The sequence below is a fragment of the Hevea brasiliensis genome, chromosome 9 (assembly GCF_030052815.1).
Source record: "Hevea brasiliensis isolate MT/VB/25A 57/8 chromosome 9, ASM3005281v1, whole genome shotgun sequence".
NCBI lineage: Eukaryota > Viridiplantae > Streptophyta > Magnoliopsida > Malpighiales > Euphorbiaceae > Hevea > Hevea brasiliensis.
The window spans coordinates 87,990,717-88,015,169 of record NC_079501.1 but is presented as its reverse complement, the minus strand read 5'-3'; the positions used below and the strand labels follow the sequence as shown (position 1 = coordinate 88,015,169).

At 30.4% G+C, this 24,453-nt stretch overlaps 3 protein-coding genes and 2 pseudogenes across 4 annotated transcripts; all 5 read right to left on the bottom strand.

The window, feature by feature from the left end:
- Nucleotides 1–748: 748 nt before the first annotated feature.
- LOC110639968 (LEAF RUST 10 DISEASE-RESISTANCE LOCUS RECEPTOR-LIKE PROTEIN KINASE-like 2.5) lies at nt 749–2,857 on the bottom strand (annotated as a pseudogene).
- A 21-nt stretch (nt 2,858–2,878) lies between these two features.
- Nucleotides 2,879–7,116, bottom strand: LOC131182948 (LEAF RUST 10 DISEASE-RESISTANCE LOCUS RECEPTOR-LIKE PROTEIN KINASE-like 2.5; annotated as a pseudogene).
- A 3,574-nt stretch (nt 7,117–10,690) lies between these two features.
- LOC131183283 (PR5-like receptor kinase) lies at nt 10,691–13,918 on the bottom strand. The gene is made up of 2 exons (XM_058153903.1): nt 13,871–13,918; nt 10,691–12,288 (listed from the first exon to the last, which is right to left on the bottom strand). Exons 1-2 carry the CDS (start codon nt 13,890–13,892, stop codon nt 11,168–11,170), a joined length of 1,143 nt encoding a protein of 380 aa, XP_058009886.1. The 5' UTR covers nt 13,893–13,918; the 3' UTR covers nt 10,691–11,167.
- Nucleotides 13,919–14,559: 641 nt separating this feature from the next.
- LOC131182947 (uncharacterized) lies at nt 14,560–18,540 on the bottom strand. The gene is made up of 4 exons (XM_058152476.1): nt 17,778–18,540; nt 17,237–17,310; nt 16,150–16,206; nt 14,560–15,888 (listed from the first exon to the last, which is right to left on the bottom strand). Exons 1-4 carry the CDS (start codon nt 18,538–18,540, stop codon nt 15,055–15,057), a joined length of 1,728 nt encoding a protein of 575 aa, XP_058008459.1. The 3' UTR covers nt 14,560–15,054.
- Nucleotides 18,541–19,406: 866 nt separating this feature from the next.
- On the bottom strand, nt 19,407–23,123 carry LOC110634232 (LEAF RUST 10 DISEASE-RESISTANCE LOCUS RECEPTOR-LIKE PROTEIN KINASE-like 2.1). 2 transcript variants are annotated; one of them, XM_058153905.1, is made up of 2 exons: nt 22,997–23,123; nt 19,407–20,251 (listed from the first exon to the last, which is right to left on the bottom strand). In XM_058153905.1, the coding sequence occupies exon 2, from the start codon at nt 20,134–20,136 to the stop codon at nt 19,546–19,548; it is 591 nt and encodes a 196-aa protein (XP_058009888.1). In that variant the 5' UTR covers nt 20,137–20,251; nt 22,997–23,123; the 3' UTR covers nt 19,407–19,545. The 2 variants fall into 2 exon arrangements, with proteins under 2 accessions (XP_058009888.1, XP_058009887.1); XM_058153904.1 differs by lacking the exon at nt 22,997–23,123 and having other exon boundaries at nt 19,407–20,893.
- Between the last annotated feature and the right edge of the window lie 1,330 nt (nt 23,124–24,453).

Here is a 24,453-nt window from a genome sequence, read left to right as displayed (position 1 = left end):
CTACATCTTTGAGAGACCTAGCTTTTTACACCTATGCTTACCCATTTTCTGCAACTTTGGAACAAAGTCAAGAAAGTTATAAATAAACTTCCTTATTCTTCTTTACTTAGAGAACCAAGAAAACTTGATAGCATTATGGGAATAGTGGACCGGGGAGGGCAGAGAAGATTTAACAAAGGGTACCAATGCTAAAGGGTTAGGATCAAGAGGGTAGGAGATATTGATGATGCACTACGAGACTTACTAGGAATGCCTTCAAGCTTTTCCAAGTTAAGAGAAGAGGGGGCTTATCAATGAGGTTTGACACAAGTTCTAAATTTGGCCTTCGTAGGACTATCTAATGAAATGAACTTGCCAAAATGGCTACTAAGCCAAATGAAAGCATGGAGGGGGCCTCCATGAAAATTGATTTAGATTAACCTACTTGATATGGAATGAGAATACTGCCAAGGGTGAACATCCTCAATCCATTTCTAAAGCTAGGCATTTGAATTTGTCAAGAAATTATTCATGATATCTTTACTATCAAAGATTAGCAAAGGCATATTATCTCCACAGGGTTTCACATCAATAAAAAAAATACCCGCTGACATTAACCACGCTTGCAACGATCTAAGGAATGAATGTCTTTGAAATCCCCTATTACCGACTTAGAGAGCCAAGCCTAGTTCGCTTTCTCAATCAAATGTGGTATCTTATAGTTACCAGCTTCCACAACTTAGTGTTATGAATTCATAGATTCTCTTGGACATATGTTAAAGCCAATGTTTGAACCTTGTCTACTATGTAGATTTTTTATCTAGAGGGCCTACTATGCATTTAATTTAGATCATGGTGCTGGAGTTGAATTTCCCTTGTATACTTAGAAATGGATGCTCTAATCTTAAATGACCCTATTTAGATAGTGTCAAAGACAGGGAGAAGATGATATACCACTAACACTGACCTTCGCTCTCTCTTGGTTAGTTTGTTTGGGATATGGGTGTCTTGGATGGCAACAAATTTGGTGAAGGCCTTCTAAGGTCCTTCTACACTAGAGTTAGGTGGAAAATTTTCAAAAAAGATTAAAGGGAATGAGACATGATTTTTAGGTGAGTTTTGGGGTGGCATTAGTTGAACAAGGGCAGCCATTTCTTTTTGTATATTTCTCAGATGGTATAGTTTGCTACTAGTTTTCTATTATATCATATTTTAGTCCTTGATTTTTCTTATCTTGGCCATTGTTTTGATGATGATTCAACTCTTGCATCTTTTCTTTAGCCTTTGAGTTCTTTTGTTATTTGACAAATTGTGGTTTTGATCGATCTTTTACTAAGTGTTGTAGAGGCTAATTTTTTTTTTTTTATATGTTTTTATCTTGATAATGGATCTCGACTCTAGTTTTTTTCCACTTAACACTACAAGTCCTTAGGTTTGTTTAAGCTTATAAAAAAAAGAAGAAGAAAGAAGAAGGAGATGACCTTTAGATGGTATCAAGAGCTATTTACTATGGTAGCTTATGTCATTTTTCTGTTAGCTACTTATCCTTTTCAAAAAAAGTAACTAAATTTAAACAAAAGATAAACATAGTATAAATTTACAAATTGAGAAAGTTTAACTCAATTTACAAATTGAGAAAGTTTAACTCAATTTGTTGTGTCATTTCTTCCCAAACATGTCTAATTAATGCTCTAAAAAGAAAAATATTATTAGTGGTTCAATGTCATTGATATGGTAAAAGAGGATGATAGAGATCTTGGAGGACAATATTAAAAAGGCTTTAGTGGGATGTTTAAGGCTTCTGTGCTTCCTTTCAACATTTCTATCACCTTACTCATGGATGGTCTCTTTGACGAAATTGTTTAAACGCACCACAAGCCAATCATTGTCGATCTCCTAACAATTTCATTCTCGTCAATAGAAATCTCACCATACAATTCAGATTTATTGCCTTGCTCAAGTTGTTTACAAAACCAATGTGGAAAATATTTCTCACTTGTATGATCTATTCCAACATCTTCCTCTCTACCTCCAACCATGTTAAAAACTATCATACTGTAGCTGTAAACATTAGATTTGGATGAAAATCTGCCAAACTTTCTACTGAACATTTTCGAAGTTATATACCCAATAGTTCCTCTAGTCTCTAACATGGATACAATACTATCCTTTCTGATGCATGATTTTGCAAGCCCAAAATCAAAAATTTTGGGACAAAAATTTTCATCAAGAAAGATGTTGTGAGGCTTTATGTCAAAGTGCACAATCCTTGTGTTGCACCCACGGTGTAAGTACTCAAGTCCTTGAGCTATTCTTATAGCAATTTGGTACATAGTTTTCCATCCCAAATGCTTGTCACCACTCTTCTAAGGACTTCTATAGCATATGAACTTGTGAAGAGATTCATTTGGCATAAACTCATAAATTAGAGCTCTTTTCTTAACCTTAAAAGAGAACCCCAAAAGAGTGGCAACATTAATATGAGAAGTTCTACTAATGCTGGCAACCTCATTGATGAAATCTTATCCTTCTCCATTGGATGCATTCAAGACTTTCACTCCTACAAGCGACCATCAAAAAGCTTTCCTTTGTACATGTTCCCATAACCTCCTTGGCCAATTTTATCTTTGAACAAATTGATCATTTTCTTCACTTCTGAAAAACTATGATGTTTTACAACTAGAGGTCTATGGTTTTTGAAAAAGGTCTCGAGATCTTGATTATTCTTTAGGATCTTCTATAAGGAAATTATTGATGAAACTGATGGAATCTTCTTGAAACAACAAATGAATGCACAAATGATTAAAATTCCAACTATTCCAAGGGATAAGCATATAGCCAATTGCAATTAATGGAAGATGAATCTGCTAATCACTTGTTTTTTTATTTATTATTTTTTTAAAATTAAAATAAGTAGGCAACTCTATATTAGAAAAAATAATAATTTTATAAAAATAGCCATTTGAATATTTTTGCCTCTTAACTTTGGGATACATTTGGAAATTAAAGCAAAATCGAATAATTTTAACTCAACTTCTGTTTGATTAATTTGAAAGTTTAAAATTTTTAAAATTTAATTCTTTTAGTTAAAAAATAAATAAATTATTTTAAAAGGAATAAATTCATACAAAAATGATATCATTTTGTAAGAATTTAATTCACTTACACAAATTTAAAATATTTTTATCTAAATTCTATATATATATATATTTGTGTGTGTGTGTGTGTGTGTGTGTGTGTGTGTGTGTATGTTTACATTTTTAAATAATAATAAAGTAAAATTAGAATATAAATTATTAGTGGTTCAACATTATGTCATTGACATAGTAAAAGAGGGTGATGGAGATCTTTGAGGACAGTATAAAAAATGCTTTGGTGGGATGTTTAAGGCTTTTGTGCTTCTTTTTAACATTTCTATCACCTTACTCATGGATGTCTTTTTGACAGAATTGTTTGAACGCACCACAGGCCAATCATTGACAATTTCATAATAATTTCATTCTCATCAATAGAAATCTCACCCAAAAATTCAGATTTATTGCCTTGCTCAAGTTGTTTATAAACCCAATATGGAAAATATTTCTCACTTGTATGATATGCTCCAACATCTTCCTCTCTACCTCTAACCATGCCTAAAAACATCATATTGTAGCTATAAACATTAGATTTGGATGAAATTCCACCAAAATTTTTGCTGAACACTTCTGGAGCTATATATCCAATGGTTCCTCTAGCCTCTAACATGGATACAATACTATCCTTTCTTGTGCATAATTTTGCAAGACCAAAATCTGAAATTTTGGGACAAAAATTGTCATCAAGTAGAATGTTGTGAAGCTTTATGTTAAAATTCACAATGCTTGTGTTGCACCCATGGTGCAAGTACTCAAGTCCTTGGCATAGTTTCCCATCCCAAATGTTTGTCACCACTCTTAAAAGGATTTCTAGAGCATATGAACTAGTCAAAAGATCCATTTGGCATAAACTCATAAATTAAAGCTCTTTTCTTACCCTCAAAAGAGAACTTCAAGAGAGTGACAATATTTATACTAGCTTTTAGACATTGAGGGAGTGATTCACGAAAATTTACCCCTCCTAACTTTCAGAAGTTAAGGGAGCATATTGACTAGGGACAATAAGATAATACTATTTTTTTTTATATATTTAACAACTAATTCAACAACTATTTTTACCAAATACTTATGCTTTAAATCATTGTATAAATAACTAATCACTAACAACTAATATTTAATAATTAATAACTAGTAAAATAGCTAACATCTACTAAAATAAGTAACAGCTAATATCGTTAAATATGGCATAGAAAACATAAGGATCAGCTTCTTGTTCCTATTTTTAGTCACTTTTTAAGGGAGATCTATCTTGTTGCTAATAGTCTTTCTAAACAAGGGGTGGGTAGACAATCTAATTTTGTTGCACGATTAGATTGATTGATGCATCACATTATTGCCATCTTTTCTTTAGCCTTTCAATCATTATTATTCAATAAATTGTGGTATTGGTCGATCTTCTGCTAAGTCTCATACAAGGTTGATATTTAATTTGATGATGTGTTTGTATTGTCTACTAAGTCTTTAGATTTGTTTTAGCTATGTTATATTTTTTAAAGGAAACCTTAATATGGTTTCAAAAGCTACTTACTAGGGTAGCTTATCTCAATTTTGTGTTAGCTAGTTTTTTTTTTTTTTTCAATCAATATTTTGTAAGTCCAAAATCTAGTTATTCTTTTTAATAAAAATAATTTCAAATAAAAGATAAATACCATACAAATTTTCAAATTGAGAAAGTTCAACTAAATTATTGGGTTATTTCCTCCCAAACATGTCTAATTAATGCACACACACGAAAAAAAAAAAAGGCTTTTCAACACTATGTCATTGACGTGGTAAAAGAGGATGATGGAGATCTTGGAGGGGAAGATAAAAAATGCTTTGGTGTGATGTTTAAGGCTTTTGTGCTAACTTTTAGCATTTCTATCACCTTACTCATGGATGGTCTCTTTGATGGAATTGTTTGGTTGCATCACAAGCCAATTATTGTCAATTTCCTAACAATTCCATTATCTTCAATAGAAATCTCACCATACAATCTAGATTTATTGCCTTGCTCAAGTCGTCTATAAACCCAATGTGGAAAATATTTCTCACTTGTATGTTTTGTTCCAACATCTTCCTCTCTACCTCCACCCATGTCTAAAACCATCATACATTTTAATACCAGAGCTATAAACATCAGATTTCGATGAAACTCTGCCAAGTTTTTGCTAAATACTTCCAGAGCTATATATCCAATAGTTCCTCTAGTCTCTAACATGGATACAATACTATCCTTTCTGGTGCATAATTTTGCAAGCCCCAAATCAGAAATTTTAGGATAGAAATTTTCATCAAGAAGAATGTTGTGCGGCTTTATGTCAAATTTCAGAATCCTTGTGTTGCACTCATGGTGTAAGTACTCAAGTCCTTGAGATATATCCTATTTTGGTGCATTGTTTCCCATCCCAAATGATGATCACCACTCTTCAAAGGACTTCTGTAGCATATGAACTTTTCAAGAGATCCATTTGGTATAAACTCATATATTAGAGCTCTTTTCAGACCCTTAAAACAAAAACCCAAGAGGGTGACAACATTAATATGAGAAGTTCTACTAATTCTGGCAACCTCATTGATGAATTATTGTCCTTCTCCTTTAAATGCATTCAAGACTTTCACTACTACAAGACAACCATCAAATAGCTTTCCTTTGCACACGCTGCCATAACCTCCTTGGCCAAGTTTATATTTGAACTAATTTGTCATTTGCTTCACTTCTGAAAAGCTATACTTGTTAAAGCTTGAGGTCCATGGTTTTTGAGAAAGGCCTCGAGATCATAATTACTCTTTATGATCTTCTGTAAGGAAATATTTAATGAAATTGATGGGATCTTCTTAAAACTAAAAATGAATGCACAGGTGATTAAAATTCCAACTACTTCAAGAGTTATGTCAGTAGTCAATTGCAATTAATTGGAAATGAATTAGGTAGCTAGGTAGGGGAGGTTATTATAGAAAACCTTAAAATTATTAGCTATTTTCTTAACTACTTAAAATTTATTGAAATATTGATAAATTATTTCCCAACTTAGAATTTAAAGTAAAATTTCCTGATTCAAAGATAATTGAGAAATAAAATTTATTATAATATTTTGATTTGTTGAATTGAAAAATAAAATTATGGAAAAAGTTTTAGCATTACTATTTGATGGTTTAAATAAGATATATAAATGTGGTCATTAAGCATATCATCCTCCTAGTTTTGCGTATATAAATTGAGTTACACTTCTTAATTTCTTTTTTTTTGAACAAGTTTTATTTAAAATTAAAATAAAGTGGCAAATTTATATTAAAAAATAATAATTTTAAAGAAATAGCCATTTGAAACATTTTTGTTTCTAACTTAGGGACATGTTTGGAAATTAAAATGAAAATGAATTTAACTCAACTGAATATCTATTTGGTCCATAACAAGTTAAAAATTTTTAAATTTTAATTTTTTAATAAATAAATAAACAAATAAATAAATTATTTTAAAAAGTAAATTCATATAAATGTGATATGATATTTTTTAAAAATTTAACTTATTTAATGAATTTTTTTATATTAAAAATTTTAAATGCTCTTATCTAAATCATATTTTTCTATAAATAAAAATAAACTAAAATAAGAACATAAACATATTTAATTTAGTTTTTAATTATTTTAAGTAATATAATTTAAATAAATTTTAACTATCATTTTAAAATTTATTCTAAAATGATTAATTTGAATTATTTTTAATTGAATTAAATTGAATTGAATTTTAAGCATACAAATCATTCTAAATGTTAAAAAAAAGAAGGAAGCATCATACCAATAACAACCTTCAGAGGCAACTCGGTCGACCGTTGCCTACAACAAGACAAGATAAATCATAGAATTTAAGCTTCCTGACATCAACCTCACAGTAATGCTTTATGCATAGATCGACCCCATCTAAAATTTATTTATTTATTTATTGTTGACGACTCTTAGGCTGAAAAGTGTGTTAAATTAATGCATGCTACCCTCCTTGAAGATTCCAAGCTGCTTCTCCCATAGACTCCTGACAAGTTCAAAGCAAACGTGGAACTTAAACAAGGCTATCATCTAAGCTGTTGTCTATGTATAAGCTTAGATTAATTGTACTTTTAAATCAAACTAAAAATTATATGTAAAATCATTGAAATGAAAAAAAAAATTATAATTTAAATTTTTGTATACTAATGTTAAAAGAATTCTTTTGAAATTCTTAGGGGTCATTGTTTCATGTTCTAGAAAAAGCTAAGAAAAAGCGAAGATGAGAATGCGTTATGGTCTAATCAAAATATGCACTGCCCCTGCTCTTATTACCTAATTAACAATATGTCCTCGATTTACCATACGCTAGTAGTTCTTCACAAACAACAATAAAACATATGGTTTGTGTTTACATCACAATTTAATTTTAATTTTTTTAAGCTTCAGTTAATTAATGGTCTGAATATTAAATTAAATTATCAATTTAATGTGATCAAGCTCATAGTTCAAGCTGACAGAAGACCAACAGTCAATGAATATTAATTATGTGGAGTTAGTTCAATTAAATAATTATCCGTATAAATGGGTGTTATTTATTCAGTGTCTAAAAATATCTACTGAAGATAAGCAAGGAAGTAGAGTAGTGGGCAAGTGGAGAAAGTAGTGTGGTTGGGTGGTTGTGGGAGTTGTGGGTGGTTACAAGTGGTTGTTGCAAGTTGTGAAAGTGAAGTAGTGGTGAGAAGAAAGTGACTACTAGTGGAGAAGGTGGTAACCACCCAACTTGGTTACCAAGCAAGATTTTTCTATAAATTGACGTACTGGGCATGAGAAAAACACACACAACCAATTAATCAATACCTGCTAGACACAATGTCTTAACTCAAATTTTCTCTAGTTCAACAATCTTTACATTTTAAGTAGTTTTTTATTTTTTCAGCCAAACAATCGATCTTTTGTGTTTTAATTCAAGTGATCAATTTACATTTTTCTTGCACATATTTCAATTCTTGTAAGCAGTCTTTCAATTTTCAATACAAATTATAGCTTTCTTGTCCATATTTCCTTTCAAGCAATTAGTCCATTTAATTTTCAATGTTCAATTCACTTTTTAAGCAATTATTTAATTTCCTGTCAAGCGATTATTTACTTTTCATGTACAGATTTATTTTTCCAAGCGATCAATTTACTTTTCTGTAAAGCAATCAATTTACGTTTTTAATGCACAAATATATTTTTTCTGCAAAGCGTTCAATTTAATTTTCCAATGAACATATTTAATTTTCAATCAAGTGCTCAATTTACTTTTCTAACGCAACATTTACATTTTTCACAATGATCAATTTACTTTTCAAGCACACTTTTACTTTTCAATGCACAAGCCTCCTATCAAGTTTTCTTAAGCAATTAAGTTCTTATCCATTCTCATAAAAGCTAAACGAGTAGATATCCTAACGAAGCGCATCCTAGTGGAGTTAGGTAAACTAAGGGAAGATTGGGTCCTTTCTTTCCTGTTAATCATTATGTTTAGAAGTCAGACTGGCGCACATTTATTTCACATTGGGATCATACGCATCCCTGGCACACTCGTATCCAGTTCACACGTGAGGAAATGCCATACGTGTTTTTAAAATATGTAAATTGAGTAGAATCAATTTCACAAAGAAGTAGCGATTTGGCATGCCTGTTGCATTTATTTCATATACGCATTTTAGGGTAGTTTTGTATTCATTTTGCCTTTATATTTTAGTATATTTTATATTTTTAGCTTTATTTTAGCTTATTTATTAATTTTAGTTACTTCATATTTGATTTTTATAATTTTGCTATTTTTTATAGGTTTTTGTGGCAAATTAAGGGTCAATGAGTGCATTAGGAAGTTGTTTGAAGAAATTTAGAGTTCCCTAAGCATGGAAGAAAATTGAAGAAATCAAGCCTTGAAAGTTCAAGTTAGCCGAAATTTACTTGAGACTTTGCTTATGATGCTGCTCAGGATATGTCATATTGCTTAACCTTAAGCCGCAAGTCAAGCACAGCTTAAATCCTACACATTCAAGCTTTCATCCCAAAACCTACTGAGAATAGCTTGAGATCCTGCTTAGGGTAAGCAGTAGTGCTTAAGGTGCAACACAAGTCAAGTTGAAAGTTAAGCATGAGCAGAAAAACTTATTTTATTCTAAACCTGCCGAGATTTGCTGAGGGTTTGCTTAACCTTAAGCAGACAGTGCAACCACAGGCCGAAAATTGTTGAAGGAGTTGCTTAGGGTAATCAGTACCCTAAGCAGACTGTCCAAAATGTGAACAACTCTGCTGACTTGGATATTTCTGCATCTCATTTTCTATCCACTCCTTGGCTCTCATCTATTTTTAGGGCAACTTTTGGGACCATATAAAAGGATCATTTTCTAATTTTTGCCACAAGAGAAAACAATAAGAAATAAAAGGAAAGAAAATTTACAAATATAGAGAGGGAGGAGGACGCCATCATTTCTGAGGAAGAGGAGCTGCAGCAACCATCTCTGGAAGCTCCAGAAATAAGAGTTTTGGGTTCTTCTACCTGGGTTTTTCTAGTTTTAGTTCTCTTATCATATTTTTCTTTACTTTTCCATCAATTTTCTTGTAAATACCAACATGAGTGAGTAAACTCTATGGATTTCAGAGTTGGGAAATATGTTTTAGATTAATTTGTGGATTTGGACTGGTTATTTCCATATTTTATATAAATATGAGTTTTGATTCCTTCCTTGTGTGCTTGATTTACTTGCCTGATGTTGGTACCCATTGGGTATTGTGTTAATATTTGATTGAAGGACCAAAAGGTGAAGGTCATTGATAGATAATCAAGGATTGGAACTTAAAACTACCTAGATTTAGAAATAAACTAGGGTTTTAAGAGGAATCAATGATTGGTTACAAAACTTAATGGGTTTTAAAGTAATAAAATATCATACAAAAGTAGGTTTGGTTATTTTAGAATACACTTTGGTTTACTTGAAAAAGATATCAAAGGAATTTAAAATCAATCACCTTCAAACTCTATTTTCCCTTAAATTTGGAATACCCAAGACAAATCTCAATTAATTTATGCATAAACCCCCAACTTTGAAATCATTTTTATCATAATTAGACTTTGATTTAAATTATCCATTATTAATTTAATTCAATTGTATTTAGATTTTGAATTTATTTGCTTGCTCTTTACCCATTTCAATTAGATTCATCAATTTACTTTGCTCATTTACATTTACCATTTATTCTTCAATCATTAGCCCAAATAATCACTTCATTCATAGTTTGGTACTCAAACAACAAATCCTCATGGGAACGATATTTGACTTATCACTCTATTACTTGGTACGACCCGAATACTTGTGGATACACGCATCAAGTTTTTGGTGTCGTTACCGGGGATTTGATTTTTATTTGATATTGAATGATTGTTTGGTTAATTTGCGCATTTTATTTTATTTTTAATTTCTTTTACCATTTTACTTTGAAATTTTGGTTAGTTTGTTTTTCAGGTACTTTTATTTTATGAGAAGGACAAAAAGTGAAGAAATTAATTTATTCCTTGATCTAGAAATAGAAAAGACAGCAAGAGCTTCAAGAGCAGAAGCTAAGAGGAGAAAAACTAAATTTAAAGCTCAACAACAATAAGAAATAGCACAAGAGTAAGGGCAACTATAAGAAGAAATGGCCAACAATAATAACAACTGTTCTGTGAAGGATCACACCTATCCTAACATTGGGGATTTCAAGCCAAGTATCACAAGACCAAGAGTAGAAACTAATAATTTTGAATTGAAGCCTGCACTGTGTCAGATGGTACAACAATTACAAATTGGGGGAAGTCCAAGTGAAAGTCCACATGTGCATCTAGCACACTTTCTTGAGATCAGTGATATGTTGAAGATAAATAGAGTTTCTGATGATGCAATTTGACTCAGGTTATTCCCTTTCTCTTTGAAGGACCATACAAATAAAAGATAAATACCATACAAATTTTCAAATTGAGAAAGTTTAACTCAATTTGTTGGGTCACTTCCTCCTAAACATGTCTAATTAATGCACCAAAAAGAAAAAAAAAAAGTTTTTCAACACTTTGTCATTGATATGGCAAAAGTGGATGATGGAGATCTTGGAGGGGAAGATAAAAAATGCTTTGGTGGGATGTTTAAGGCTTCTATGCTACCTTTTAGCATTTCTATCACCTTACTCACGGATGGTCTCTCTGATGGAATTGTTTGGATGCACCACAGACCAATTATTGTCAATTTCCTAATAATTTCATTCTCTTCAATGGAAATCTCACCACACAATTTGGATTTATTGCCTTGCTCAAGTTGTCTATAAATCCAATGTGGAAAATATTTCTCACTCGTATGATCTGTTCCAACATCTTCCTCTCTGCCTCCAACCATGTCTAAAACCATCATACCATAGCTATAAACATCAGATTTGGATGAAACTCCACCAAAGTTTCTGTTGAACACTTCCGGAGCTATATACCCAATAGTTCCTCTAGCCTCTAGCATGGATATAATACTATCCTTTCTGGTGCATAATTTTGCAAGCCCAAAATCAGAAATTTTGGGACAAAAATTTTCATCAAGGAGAATGTTGTGAGGCTTTATGTCAAAGTGCACAATCCTTGTGTTGCATCCACGGTGTAAGTACTCAAGTCCTTGAGCTATTCCGATAGCAATTTGGTGCATAGTTTCCCACCCCAAATGATGATCACTACTCTTCAAAGGACTTTTGTAGCATATGAACTTGTCAAGAGATCCATTTGGCATAAACTCATATATTAGAGCTCTTTTCTGACCCTCAAAACAAAAACCCAAGAGAGTGACAATATTAATATGAGAAGTTCTACTAATGCTGGCAACCTCATTGATGAATTCTTGTCCTTCTCCTTTAGATGCATTTAAGACTTTCACTGCTACAAGACGACCATCAAAAAGCTTTCCTTTGTACACACTGCCATAACCTCCTTGGCCAAGTTTATCTTTGAACAAATTGGTCATTTTCTTCACTTCTGAAAAGCTATACCTATTTACAGCTAAAGGCCCATGGTTTTTAAGAAAGGCCTCGAGATCTTGATTATTCTTTACGATCTTCTGTAAGGAAATTATTGATGAAACTGAAGGAATCTTTTTGAAACAAAAATTGAATGCACAGGCGGTTAAAATTCCAACTACTCCAACGGTTATGCCTGCAGCCAATTGCAATTAATGAGAGATGTATCATGTAGCTAGGTAGAAGAAGTGATCATAGAAAACCTTACCATTATTAAATTATTAGCTATTTTCTTAACTTTTTGAAATTTATTGATTCTTAAATAATGATAATTTAATTTCCAACTTAGAATTTTAAAAAAAGAATTTCTTGATTCAAACATAATTGAGGAATGAAATTTGAAATAATACTCAATTTCATTCCTGTACAATTTATTACGGATGTCCAATTTAGCCTTATTTTAGCTTTTTCAATTTAAATTCAAATCAATCCTACCTTCTTTAATTGAAATTCACACACCAACTGTTTAAATATTTATTTTTTTTAATATTAAAATATTATTTTATACTTTATAACTGATTTAATTAAAAATAGAAAGTATATTATTTTTATATTTTCACATTACTAATTAAATAAAAATATTCTTTATATATTTTCATATAATTAATTGAAAATAATTATAATTAATTAAAATAAAAAAATACAAGAAATAATATTTTTGGTCCATATAATTAATTAAAATATAAAATTAAAATCATTATAATAGTTAAAAATTAAAAAAAATTTATTTTGTATTTTCATATAATTAGTAAAAGTTAAAAAGGTAAAAATATAAAATAATGTGAAAAGTAATAAATTATAATTAATTAGATAACATTAAAAAATAATTAAGTAATTTATTAACAATAAAAACTATTAAAAAATATGTATAAAAAACTAACTTAAGCTGTAGTGTATGAGTTTTAAATTTTTTATTTTTGAGTTAAATTGAGCTTAAATTTAAATTTTTAAGTTAATTTAAATAAAAAAATTAAAATTAAAGTAAAAATTATAAATATATATAGCAAATAACAACAATGAAGTCGAGTATTATTCCAAAGAAAATTTGTCATAATATTTTGATTTGTTGATTTAAAAAAAAATTATGGGAAAATTTTTACCATTATTATTTAATGGTTTAAACAAGATTAATTTTATTGTCATTAAGCATGTCATCCTCTCATTTTTTGTATAAAAATTGAGTTACACTTCCTACTTTCTTTTTAAATTAGTTTTATTTAAAATAAAAATAAATTAGCAATTTTTATGAAAAAAATAATAATTAAAAGAAACAGAAAATCGAAAAACTTTCGGACATGTTTGGAAATTAAAATAAAAATGAATTTAACTCAACAGAATTCTATTTTGATGAATAAAAAATTTAAAATTTTTAAAATCAATTCTTTTAGTTAGATAAATAAATAAATTATTTAAAAAAAATAAATTCATATAAATATATATATTTTTTAAGAATTTAATTTGTTTAGTGAAAATTTTTATATGAAAAAATAAAGTACTCTTAAATCGTATTTGTTTATAAATAATAATAATTTAAAATTGGAATATAGACACATTTATTTTATTTTTAATTATTTTAAGTAATATAATTTAAATAAATTTTATCATTTTAAAATTTGTTTTTTGAATTAAAATTTTTTAATCCGATTAAATTGAATTGAATAAGCATAAAAATCATTCTAAATTGGATTAAAAAATAATAATAATGGGAAGCATCATACCAATAACAGTCTTCCGAATCATAGTCGAACCACCGTTGCCTACAACAAAACAGCATACACCGATAAATCATAGAATTTTAAGAGATATATATATATATATATATATATATATATATATATATATATATGCACTCCTTGAAGATTCCAAGCATTTGGAATTTTCTTCATGAAATGATGGATTTTGCAATCAAATGACTGTATACTTATCACATGCAACTAACATTGGGACAAATATAAATGAGTATTTTTATAAAAATTATTAAATTTTATTTTTTTTATAAAATTTATTTAATTTTAAAATTATTATGAATAAAAATTTAAAATTTTTAGATTAAATTATTAATTTATTAATTATTTTATAAACAAAATTATTTAATTAATAATTATTAATGGATAAGAAAGTAGAAAAGAGAACGAGTTTAACAGTGAAAATCAAGGGAATTATTAGATATTTTTTATGCATCTTAATTTTTTTAAATAAATAATAGAATAAAATAATTTTATTTTTAAAATAATTAATAGATCAATAAGTTAAGTTTAAAATTTTTAATTTATATTATATTGACATTTATAAAATTAAATTAAAATTTAATAAATTTTACAAAAAAAATTAAAATCAAGTTATTTTTATGAAAATATTTATAAAATTCAACAAAGGGAGAGGTTCAGTTGCAGAGAAGTCAACAAAGGCAGATTCCAAGCTCTTTCTCTCATTGACCGTTGACAGGTTCAAAATTCAAAGTACACGTAGAAAGCAAACAAGATATTCAACTCGTATTTTTTCTTAAAAATTTTCTGAATGATAAAATGAGCAGAACCGAAGAAAGTTGACTCTTGTGCTAATGAACAGAGCTGATCACAGGCAATGGATTCAGATTTTACCGAAAAAGGAAGGGCAAGGCAAGGCCTAACTGGATTCCTAATGATGGCAATTCATACGCTAATGCTATATGTGCAGTCTAATCAGAATGTGCACATTCTGATTTAACCATTGTATTAAAAAAAATGCCTAAATTTGATGATGTTTTAACCATTCAAATGAAATGAAATTTTCCTGAAAGCTACAATTTTAAATATAGGGTTGGTGCAACAACTACTAGAGAGTGACAAGCTCTACTCTTTGAAGAGGTCAAGTGGAAAAAACAAACAGGAAGAATTATAAGCTGATGAACATAAATTGAATTTCATGAAGAGTTACCATCATCACAGGAATTGAGATGAGTCTGATCATGACAAAAACAAACAAATTCGTGATTCTCAAATCCACAGCGGCCACCACTTCTCTCACAACTGCTGCAATTATGCGTGGTCCAATTCAAGAGGAACCCCAGCTTCAAAATCTCAGTATAATCCTTATTGTACAAACTATAAACATCACTACGAGTGTGCAAAGGAGCATTGACGAAGTAGTTGCATGAGTTCAAAGAATAGCTGTAGTTTAACTCCAGTTCTTCAATGTGAAACCCCGCAAAAGAAGAAACAGTAGAATTGGTGGCACAACTTATGGGATATATAGGGTAGTTTGCAGGCTCTGAGGTACAATTGTATAAGAAGGAAAAATCAATATAGCCAGGACTAATATTGAAGGGAGCTAGATCAAGGGTCACATTATGCAAAGGAATTGGACATGTATCCTCCTCATAGACCAAAGAACTAGCTACGAGGAAGGACTGATTGTCATAAAAGATATCTTTAATGATATAATCATCACTGGAGATTCTGAGAACTGGGTATTCTTGGTTACAAGTGATGTTGAAATGTAGGTAGCCACAGAAGGATTCTTGAACGTTAGATAAGAGAAAAGGGTAACTTATATTGGGGCCTTTGCCACAGGATGTTGGTGCACAAGCCTGGAACTTTTGATCTGCTGACAGGGATTCCTCGGCCAAAGTAGTGAAGAAGAAGAAGAAGACAATGAAACAAATGAGAAGAGGTTTGTGAGATATGAAGAAGTAGAGGACCCATCTGGAGTAGAAGAACGAAGAGAAAAGGAGAGAAGCATTTGGAGGTAAGTAAGTCTATCAAGTTTGGTTTTAAGAGGCTAATTGCCAGCAATTATTTTGTTTTGTTTTATGATTAGAGTTTGACAAAGAGGAGAAAAGAGACAAAACTATTGGTTGAAGCAAAAGCAAAGACAACTTCAGAAGCATGGCCGATTTCAAGCACATCTTATGTGGGGACGACCAGACCTTGTGGACCAAAATAATGGCGTGGAATTGCTAGAATAAGGGAGGTAAGTGTTGAAAACTCGGTGTCAGGGTTGGACGGAGGCTACCTACTTCCACGAAGAAGATAAGCGAAATTAACGAACTACAGTGCTCAACATCGTAAGGGCTCTGGATTGCAAAAGGGGAAGAAATTTCAACAGAAATAATGTGACAGTCAGACTGTGACGCAAAACTATTTTTTTTTAGTAAGTTCGTTCAAACTTTCGGTATTGCGATCTGCAAAGCATCCCTAAAACTGTGTATTTGATCACCTCCTTCGAAGTTCTTTATCATATTAACTTTTTGCGTAGGATAACCAGCTGGGTCAATGACGCCGTGCTAGATTTCCTATTTTGAACTGAAATCTTTAGTTTAGATAATTTTTTATTCTGATTAAGATTTATTTATTATTTCCTATTCTATTAATTCATTTTCCTATTCCAATTAAATTTTAATTTAGTTGTTTTCTTATTTTATCTAAAATCCAAACGCTAAGAAAAGAGAAATAATCTTAATAACTTTAAATAACCTAATTAAAAATTTATTAACCAGATTAAAGTAATTATATTTTAGTGAATTTGAAGTTCAAACCTATAAAATTACTAAACCAGATATAAACTTAATTAATCCATCTCTTATGGATTTAAAAGCACAGCCCATAGATAATCTGTTTGCTGCATCATAACGATGTAGTAATAGACAGGTTATAAGTAAGCAGAGAAAATGGAGATGACCATTTATACCTACTATACATATATCCAAAGGATGTAACACAGAGCAGATTAGCATACAAAGAACTTGAAGTTGAAGGAGGCTGCTAGTGTTTCTGAGTGGGGAATTGGTTAGCTGAACCGAAAATGTGGAAAAAGAACCTTTCGTCTTCCATTTGGCAAACATTTTTGCAATCAAAGGACAGGTATACCCTTCAGATGCAAACTTGTTGTCACTTTGTTGGACCTCCATATTTACGGCCTCTTTTATTTTTTTCTTTGTTCCCACGAATTAGGGAACTTCCAACACCGGCCCAAATAGAAAACTTTATGACCGAGGTACGAGGCCCGGCCCTGGAAAGAAGGTGAGGGCTCGATTTTGTGGCAAAAGGTTCAGTTGCAGAGGAGTCAACATAGGCAGATTCCAAGTTCCTTATTTTATCATATACCGTTGACAGGTTCAAAATTGAAAGTAAACGTGGAAAACAAACAAGACGCTCAACTCTTTTTCTCACAAAATTTTCTGAAATATGAAACAATCAAGGGCTTGGACCATGGCAATTGAATTAATTAAGAAAATTATGGGGCTATAAATGGGAAGTTTCCCTTGGTATGCTCAATGGCACATCAAGGTTACTGAGCCAAAGAACAGAAGTGAAGAAAGTTGAGACTGTTATGCTAATGAACAGAGTTGATCACAGGTAATGGATTCAGATTTTATGGAAAAATGGAAAGGAAAGGCATAACTGGCCAGATTTTGAAGTTATGAACTCTTTATCTTCAACCCCTAATGATGGCAATTCATGCGCTAATGCTATATATGTAGTCTAATCAGGATATGTCCTCAACGTACCATATGAATCCACATTTTATCTAATTTTTGTGGATGATTATGGCTATGCTAATAGTATTCACTAACCCTTCAGGTAGAACGATAAATCATATGGTGGAAAACACTTTTTTTATTTAGATGAGTAATGTTATGCGTACCTTTTGCTTTTAGACAAGTGAAGCGGAAAGTAGAAGAGTCGGTGCCGCATATCCCACCCGAATGCACACATTCATAGCACATTGGAATTGTCTCAAACATGTACGTTACGTTAAAACCTTCTCTCAAAGCCTTACTTAAAGCTTCCATTCCACCACTAATAAGTTGTTCAACATCCACCTTTGGAACTGGAACTTCTACCCGGATGTTACAATCTGAGGGGTCTTGGTTCCACTTGTTCAAAAGCCAATCAGTTGCATAAAATGCATCCCGTTGTTCGTCATTTACAGAACACGAAATTTTGTATGGAGTCGGTACCATCGTAGCCTTGTTTGAGCAATTGTAGAATAGGCTTACGTTTTCAAACTCCGGCACATAACTGAATGGAGTCTCGTTCAGAGTTGTATTAAGAATCTCAGCAACACCAGGAGGACAAACATTTTGGGATAAATCCTTTCGAGAAATGATCATCACTCTTTCGGATTGATTCACGAACTTCACATAAAATTCTTGATCATTTATAGTTATAATAGGGGACGGACCTTCTTGGCACCGGAGCCTGAATCCTTGATAACCGCAGATTTCAGGTCGCTCATCGCCCCAGAAAGGATAAGAAAGATTTGGCAGGTTTCCACACTGGAATGGTGTGAAGCACTCTCTATAAAACTCATCTTCTTCACAATAAGATGTTGGAACAAAGACTAAGAGAAAGAAGAAGGTGATGATGAAGTGTACATGGGGCAGCAGGAAGACACGGGCACCCATCTTTTTTTCCTCAGATAAGATGAAGGAGAGAAGAAATGGTAAGAGAAGGGGGTTTTGATGGTAATATGTTGTAAAATAAATCTAAAGTATCTTTTTTCAAAGAAATGAAAGAGATAGGACAAGAAGGCTGCTACGCTTCTTCCTCCCGTCCTATTATAATACATATAATGTAAATCAAGTGGCAAGAAATGAGTCCCTTTGGGAATTATGAATTATGCTTAGGAGATAGAAATGGCATTTAATTTGACCAAGACTTTGATGATTTGTTTGGTAGAAGATAATGGTGGGTCATAGACGCAAAGCAATTCCATAGACTTGTCTTTCCAAAAATTTGACCATTTGATGTTGCCAGGAAAGAGCATTGCTATTGTCCATTGGAGACCATCACTCAAAAAGGACAGAGGCCCAAATGTATATAGTTATGCATAAACTTGCCAGGATTTTTTCCCAGCGTTTTCCTTGTACTTTTATTCTACATAACAACATTTCTGTCTCCATTAAAACACGTCTGAATTTGAAAAGCCAAAATTGCATGTGAGAATCCTCAGCCATATATTGTCTAGTTTTTTAATAGTCCAATTGAATAGTTCAATTCCACAACTCCCACAAGACGTTGGACTTGGTCATCAACGTTGGAAGTTTCATCAGCTGACCCTAAATACATTTCTTTTTCCACTGCTATAGTGCTAATTACGTTGCATGATAAAATCTGACCATGGAGATTAAGGTTCATATAGAGAAAACTTCAAACCAAGATAATGGATTCAACGCGCTGGCCTAGAATTATGGTCGTGTGGAACAAATTAACATTAATTTTCAGCTACCATAGAAAAACTTGCTACCAGGAAAAAAGGCATATAGAAAAATTTAAGGCAAGATGTGAAGCCAAAACCTTAGATTAGTTGAAATTCGAGGGAAATCATTAGACTTCGGATGCAATTGGATTCCTCTTATTAATGTTCACTTCCTATAATTAGTACCTAGAAGCCAACTTGATAGCTAGATTCAAGAGTCAAATGCACACTTACCTGAAGTAGTTTCTCCAGGATTCAACAAGCTTCCTGATGGCATGGGGCTTGGACACGTCCTGGAATAAGCTTGGTCAGGGCAGAAGCAACTGAATTGATTCACAGTCCAATTATATCCACATCTTCCACCTGACCTTAAACAATCTCCACATTGCACTTGATCCAGAATCCACCTAACCTCAAAGCCTTGATTTAGAACTTGGATAACAGTCAACTCTGCTAGCAACAATCCCTGAACAGCCCTCGCCAGGATTGGAATTGCAATACTAATGTTGCAACCCAACAAATATTCATTTCTGGAAACTGTGGGCACCATCAAGTAGGCATCCCGAGGAACGTTATTTATGGGGCAGCTAAATTCGTTAAAAACCAAAGATTCTGGTGATAGTTCACAATTGTAGAACAAGGTGGCATCCACCACATCATTAGAAGTATAATTGAAGAGAGTAAGATTCAAGGTGGTATTGAAGTACTGACGAGGACAAATGCTAGTCAGTAGATCTAGTCTCGCAATCCTCAGGATTTGAGTGTCAGGATTGATTGCAATGACCTGATACTTGAGGGACATGATATCCAAAGTTGCTACTTCTTCCTTGCAATCAATCTTGAAGCCTGGCCTCCCACAGTACTCAGGCTGGTTGTTTCCCCAAAAGGGGTAGCTAATATCAGTGATGTTTCCACAGCTGAAAGGAGCACAGTTGGAGTATAGTTCATTACCATAGACATATCTTGGCAAGGATAATATTGAGAAGAGGAAGGCGATGATCAGAAAAGAGAGAAGGAAAGATTGGATGGAAGAAGTTTTCATCTTGAGAACTTGGAGAGGGAGAGATGTCAAAAGATTTGCATTGGCAAAATAGAGAATTATAGATATTGAGTTCAATGTTCATTAAATTGCGCTACACAGAAGGTGTTGACCCAGCAATGGTGATGAATAGGATATGAGGGAAATGAAGGTTTCAACTTTATATAAATATTGCTTAGAGTGTTTTGCCTAACTTAAGATATTGAATGTTGAAGAAACTCAAACTCACATGCATTGATATGCAAGTAGAGGAAGCATTCAAATCTTAATAACATATAGAACTTGTTTGAAACTAAAATTTTACTAGAAATCTATATGCGAAAAAATTTATTTTTTTTAATTTAAAAAAGTAATATAATTATATAAGAACTGAATTGAATTTTTTTTTTTTATGGTAGAATTTAGGGTTTGAATTTAAAACTCTTTTTTACATTAGTCTAATGAGATGCAATGGTCATGTCATGGCAATTATAACAACAAATAAGTGCTGGAGTGGCCAAGTAATGCATAGGAGAATATGAAAAAATGTTTATAAGTTGGATTGAAATTTTAGACAAAATTTGCATCAAAATAATGTTAATAGTTGGAGGGAAGGAACTATAATTTGACCATTTTATTTTTACTAGAATATTTATATTAAAATTAAAAATTTAAATTATTTTTTAAAAAAGATAAATTACATTTTAGCTCTCAAGTTATGTCATAATTAACACTTTTGTCTATTTATTTTTAAAAGTTAACGATTTAGTCAAATTAAAATACTAAAAAAAACTTAAAAAAATTGTAGCGCGTATTTTTTTTTTCTAAAACAAAAAAAATATATATAAATAGATTAATCACATATTCGACTAAGAATATTATATCTGTTATATTCACATACAAAATTATTAAATGCAACTGAAATATATGATTGTAATATTTCTTATATTTATAAATGAATCTTTTCATAAATTATATAAGATGAATTTTATATTTATATAAATAAAGTAGAAATGTTTCAGTTGTAGCTAATAATTTTCATACTTTTGAAGCCTCTTTTATTATGAATTAAAAAAATCAATAATTAGAGATGGCAATGAATTAAATTTTTTAGAGCACTTGATCTGATTGAATCCTAATAAAATGAATTTAGATAATATATAATCAGATTTAAAATGAGTTTAGATTTAAAAATTAATATTCTAATGAATTCGGTTCGGGTTAAGATTTACGTGTTAAATATCTGTTGCCGAACTCATTTATGTAAATATTTAATTAAATGTAAAATATATATTTTTTATAATAATATTTATAAATTTATATACATTTTATTAAAAAATACAGGAGTTAAATATTTTATTGAATTATTAATTTTAAAATATAAATTATTAGTAAAAAAATAATTTTTATATAAATTATTAATTAAAATATATAAAATTAAGTAAATTCACGTATTTTTTAGATAATAATAATAATCAAATTTAAAATGAATTTAAGGAGTTGAAAATAAATTTCAATTAAATTTAAAATAAATTCAAATTTTAAAAATATTAAGTGTGTGATTTTCTCCGAGGCCTATCTATTGCTATCCCATCAACAATTGAAAAGAAAACCACAGTTCCGCTACCAATCAAGCAAAAATTCAATGGTAATTGTTAAAATTATATATTGTGAAATAATAAAATGTAAATTCTAATTATATATATATATATATATATAATTAAAGTCAAAAGTCAAATTCAATTGTGGAATATCCAAATTAACATCATAATAATAAACAATTAAACTCATATTTTTATTAAACAATATTTATTTTGTTTCAGTCACTAGATTTTCTCGAAAAAAAAAATTATTTAATTAAAAAAATATTGCAGCTTGATAATGATTTTCCTAATATATTTATGGTAAATTAAAAATCAATTCAAATTTAATTAAAATTGTTAGATTTAATTCCATTTGATTTTATATTAAAATTAAATTTATTTTTAAAAAATTTAAATCATTAAATTTAATAAAAATCTAAATTAAATCAAAATTAAATTAAAACTAAAATTAAAATCGAAACATAAATTAAAAGGGTAATTATTACACGTGATCACTCAAATTATGAGTATTTTTATAAAAATAATTTAATTTTAATTATTTTCATAAAACTTATTAAACTTCAATTTAATTTCATAAAAGTTATTATAACTAAAAATTAAAGATATTTATATTAACTTACTGATTTATCAATTATTTTATAAATAAAATAACCTAATTAGCGGTTGTTTATAGAGAAAAAAATGAAAAAGAGAAGGGGTTTGACTATTAAGAGAATAGCTGAATATATTTTATGAATTTTAATTTTTTTTTAAGAAATTAATAAAAATAAGATAATTTTATTTATAAAATATTACATATATTATATTAACTTAGAAATTAATTTTTAATTACAATGACTTTTATTAAATTAAATTGAAATTTAATGAGTTATATAAAAAATTTAAAATTTAATAATTTTTATAAAAATATTTATAAAATTAAATAAAATATTTACCCTATATTAAAGAGAATCTTGCAATCCAAAACTGATGATCATCCAATTGATTAGGTATTTTCTAAATAAAATAAAATAAAAAATAAATATAAAAAATGAGAGTACCTTTGCACCGGTCCCTATGTGCAGTACCATCGCCGCAAAAGCACAGAAACTTCGCCGTAGTCTTATTGTACCCACAGAATCCACCGAAATCTTCACAAACACCACAATACTTAGCTGTCCCCCAATCTAGCATGAGCCCCTTATTCATGGCCCCAGGAAACCCACTAATCAAATCATTTCCTATGATCTCCGTCTTCATCACCGTCACCACCACTTTCTCTTCACACTTTCCAACCCAATCCACGTCATCTATTTGGTTCTGCATCATAATAACGTAGGACTGCAGCTTACCATATCTCAAGCACCCAATGGCAGAGTGGAAAAGAAAATGGGCTAGAACTGCAATTAAAGTAAAAGGTGAGGTTCAAATCTAAATTAGTGTAATCTAGTGGTAGGTTTTGTAAAGTCAGGTTTTGACGTGCCCTGGGGCATGTTTGGCCGGTGGCATCAATATCCACTAAAGTAATGGTATAATATGCGTAGTTTATGTCTTTCACATAATAAGTGTCGTTTGGCAATTTAAACACAGGCTCGCCATTAGAGCATGAAAGACCAAACTCTGGATACCCACAACATAAATCAGAGTTATCATCACCAATATGCCAAAATGGGTATTTAATTGGGATTCCATTGCCACAATCATAGGTGGTACATCTAGGCAAAATTGAAGTATTGTTGTCACAATGAGACTGGATGATGAAGAAGAAAATGAAAGAAGCAAGGAAGAGGAGGACATGCTATGGAGGACCTACGAAGGATCAATTATTGACAAAGATGCCATGGGACCCTTGAGAAGACAACTAGCTGAGTACCTTTGTGAAAACAATAGTTATGTGAAATTACATAAATCTCCTTCATTTCTAAATAATTTTAAGTGTAATTTAGGTGTGATAAAGGTTGAAGGGCAGCTCAAAAAAGGGTAAAATTGAAATTGGTGTACAATTGGAAAAAGATGAGGACATGTACAAAGAAATTTTGTTCTTTGACTGTTCTCTTTGAAATAATTGTTACTTTATTAAAGTTGCTTTCATATTTTCTCATTAATAAATTTTAATTTTATAGTACCGTAAGGGTAAGAATAAATTATGATTCGGTCCTTAAGGTTTGACCAAATTTATAATTTAATTCTTACTGCTAGAATTTTATTAAATTATCATTAATTTAAAAAAAAGTCAAAATTCCCTTATCTTTGTTTCTAATATGAAAATAATTTTGTTATTGAGGTTTTAATTTTTAAGATTTTATTTTATCAACAAATTTAGTCTTTATAATTTTAAAATGAAGATCATATCAAATTAAAAAATTTTAAATTTAAATTATTAAAATATAATTTAATTACTTTAAGGTTTAATTACAAAAACATCCATATATTTTATAAATTAATCCTTAAATATTATAACTATTTATAATTAAGCCCTTCTAATTTTGTAAAATTCTATTTATGTCATTATTATTTT

What these genes read in the sequence shown, in the direction of transcription:
- LOC110634232 (XM_058153904.1), bottom strand. Translation starts at nt 20,376, where the DNA reads ATGAAAACTTCTTCCATCCAATCTTTCCTTCTCTCTTTTCTGATCATC.
- LOC131183283 (XM_058153903.1), bottom strand. Translation starts at nt 13,892, where the DNA reads ATGATTCGGAAGACTGTTATTG. An exon ending in GATTCGGAAGACTGTTATTG is followed by an intron (nt 12,289 to 13,870) that starts GTATGATGCTTC and finishes AATTGGCTGCAG; the next exon opens with GCATAACCGTTGGAGTAGTT.
- LOC131182947 (XM_058152476.1), bottom strand. Translation starts at nt 18,540, where the DNA reads ATGGGTGCCCGTGTCTTCCTGCTGCCCCATGTACACTTCATCATCACC. An exon ending in CACTTGTCTAAAAGCAAAAG is followed by an intron (nt 17,311 to 17,777) that starts GTACGCATAACA and finishes TTCATATTTCAG; the next exon opens with AAAATTTTGTGAGAAAAAGA. An exon ending in CAATTTTGAACCTGTCAACG is followed by an intron (nt 16,207 to 17,236) that starts GTATATGATAAA and finishes TTTGCAATCCAG; the next exon opens with AGCCCTTACGATGTTGAGCA.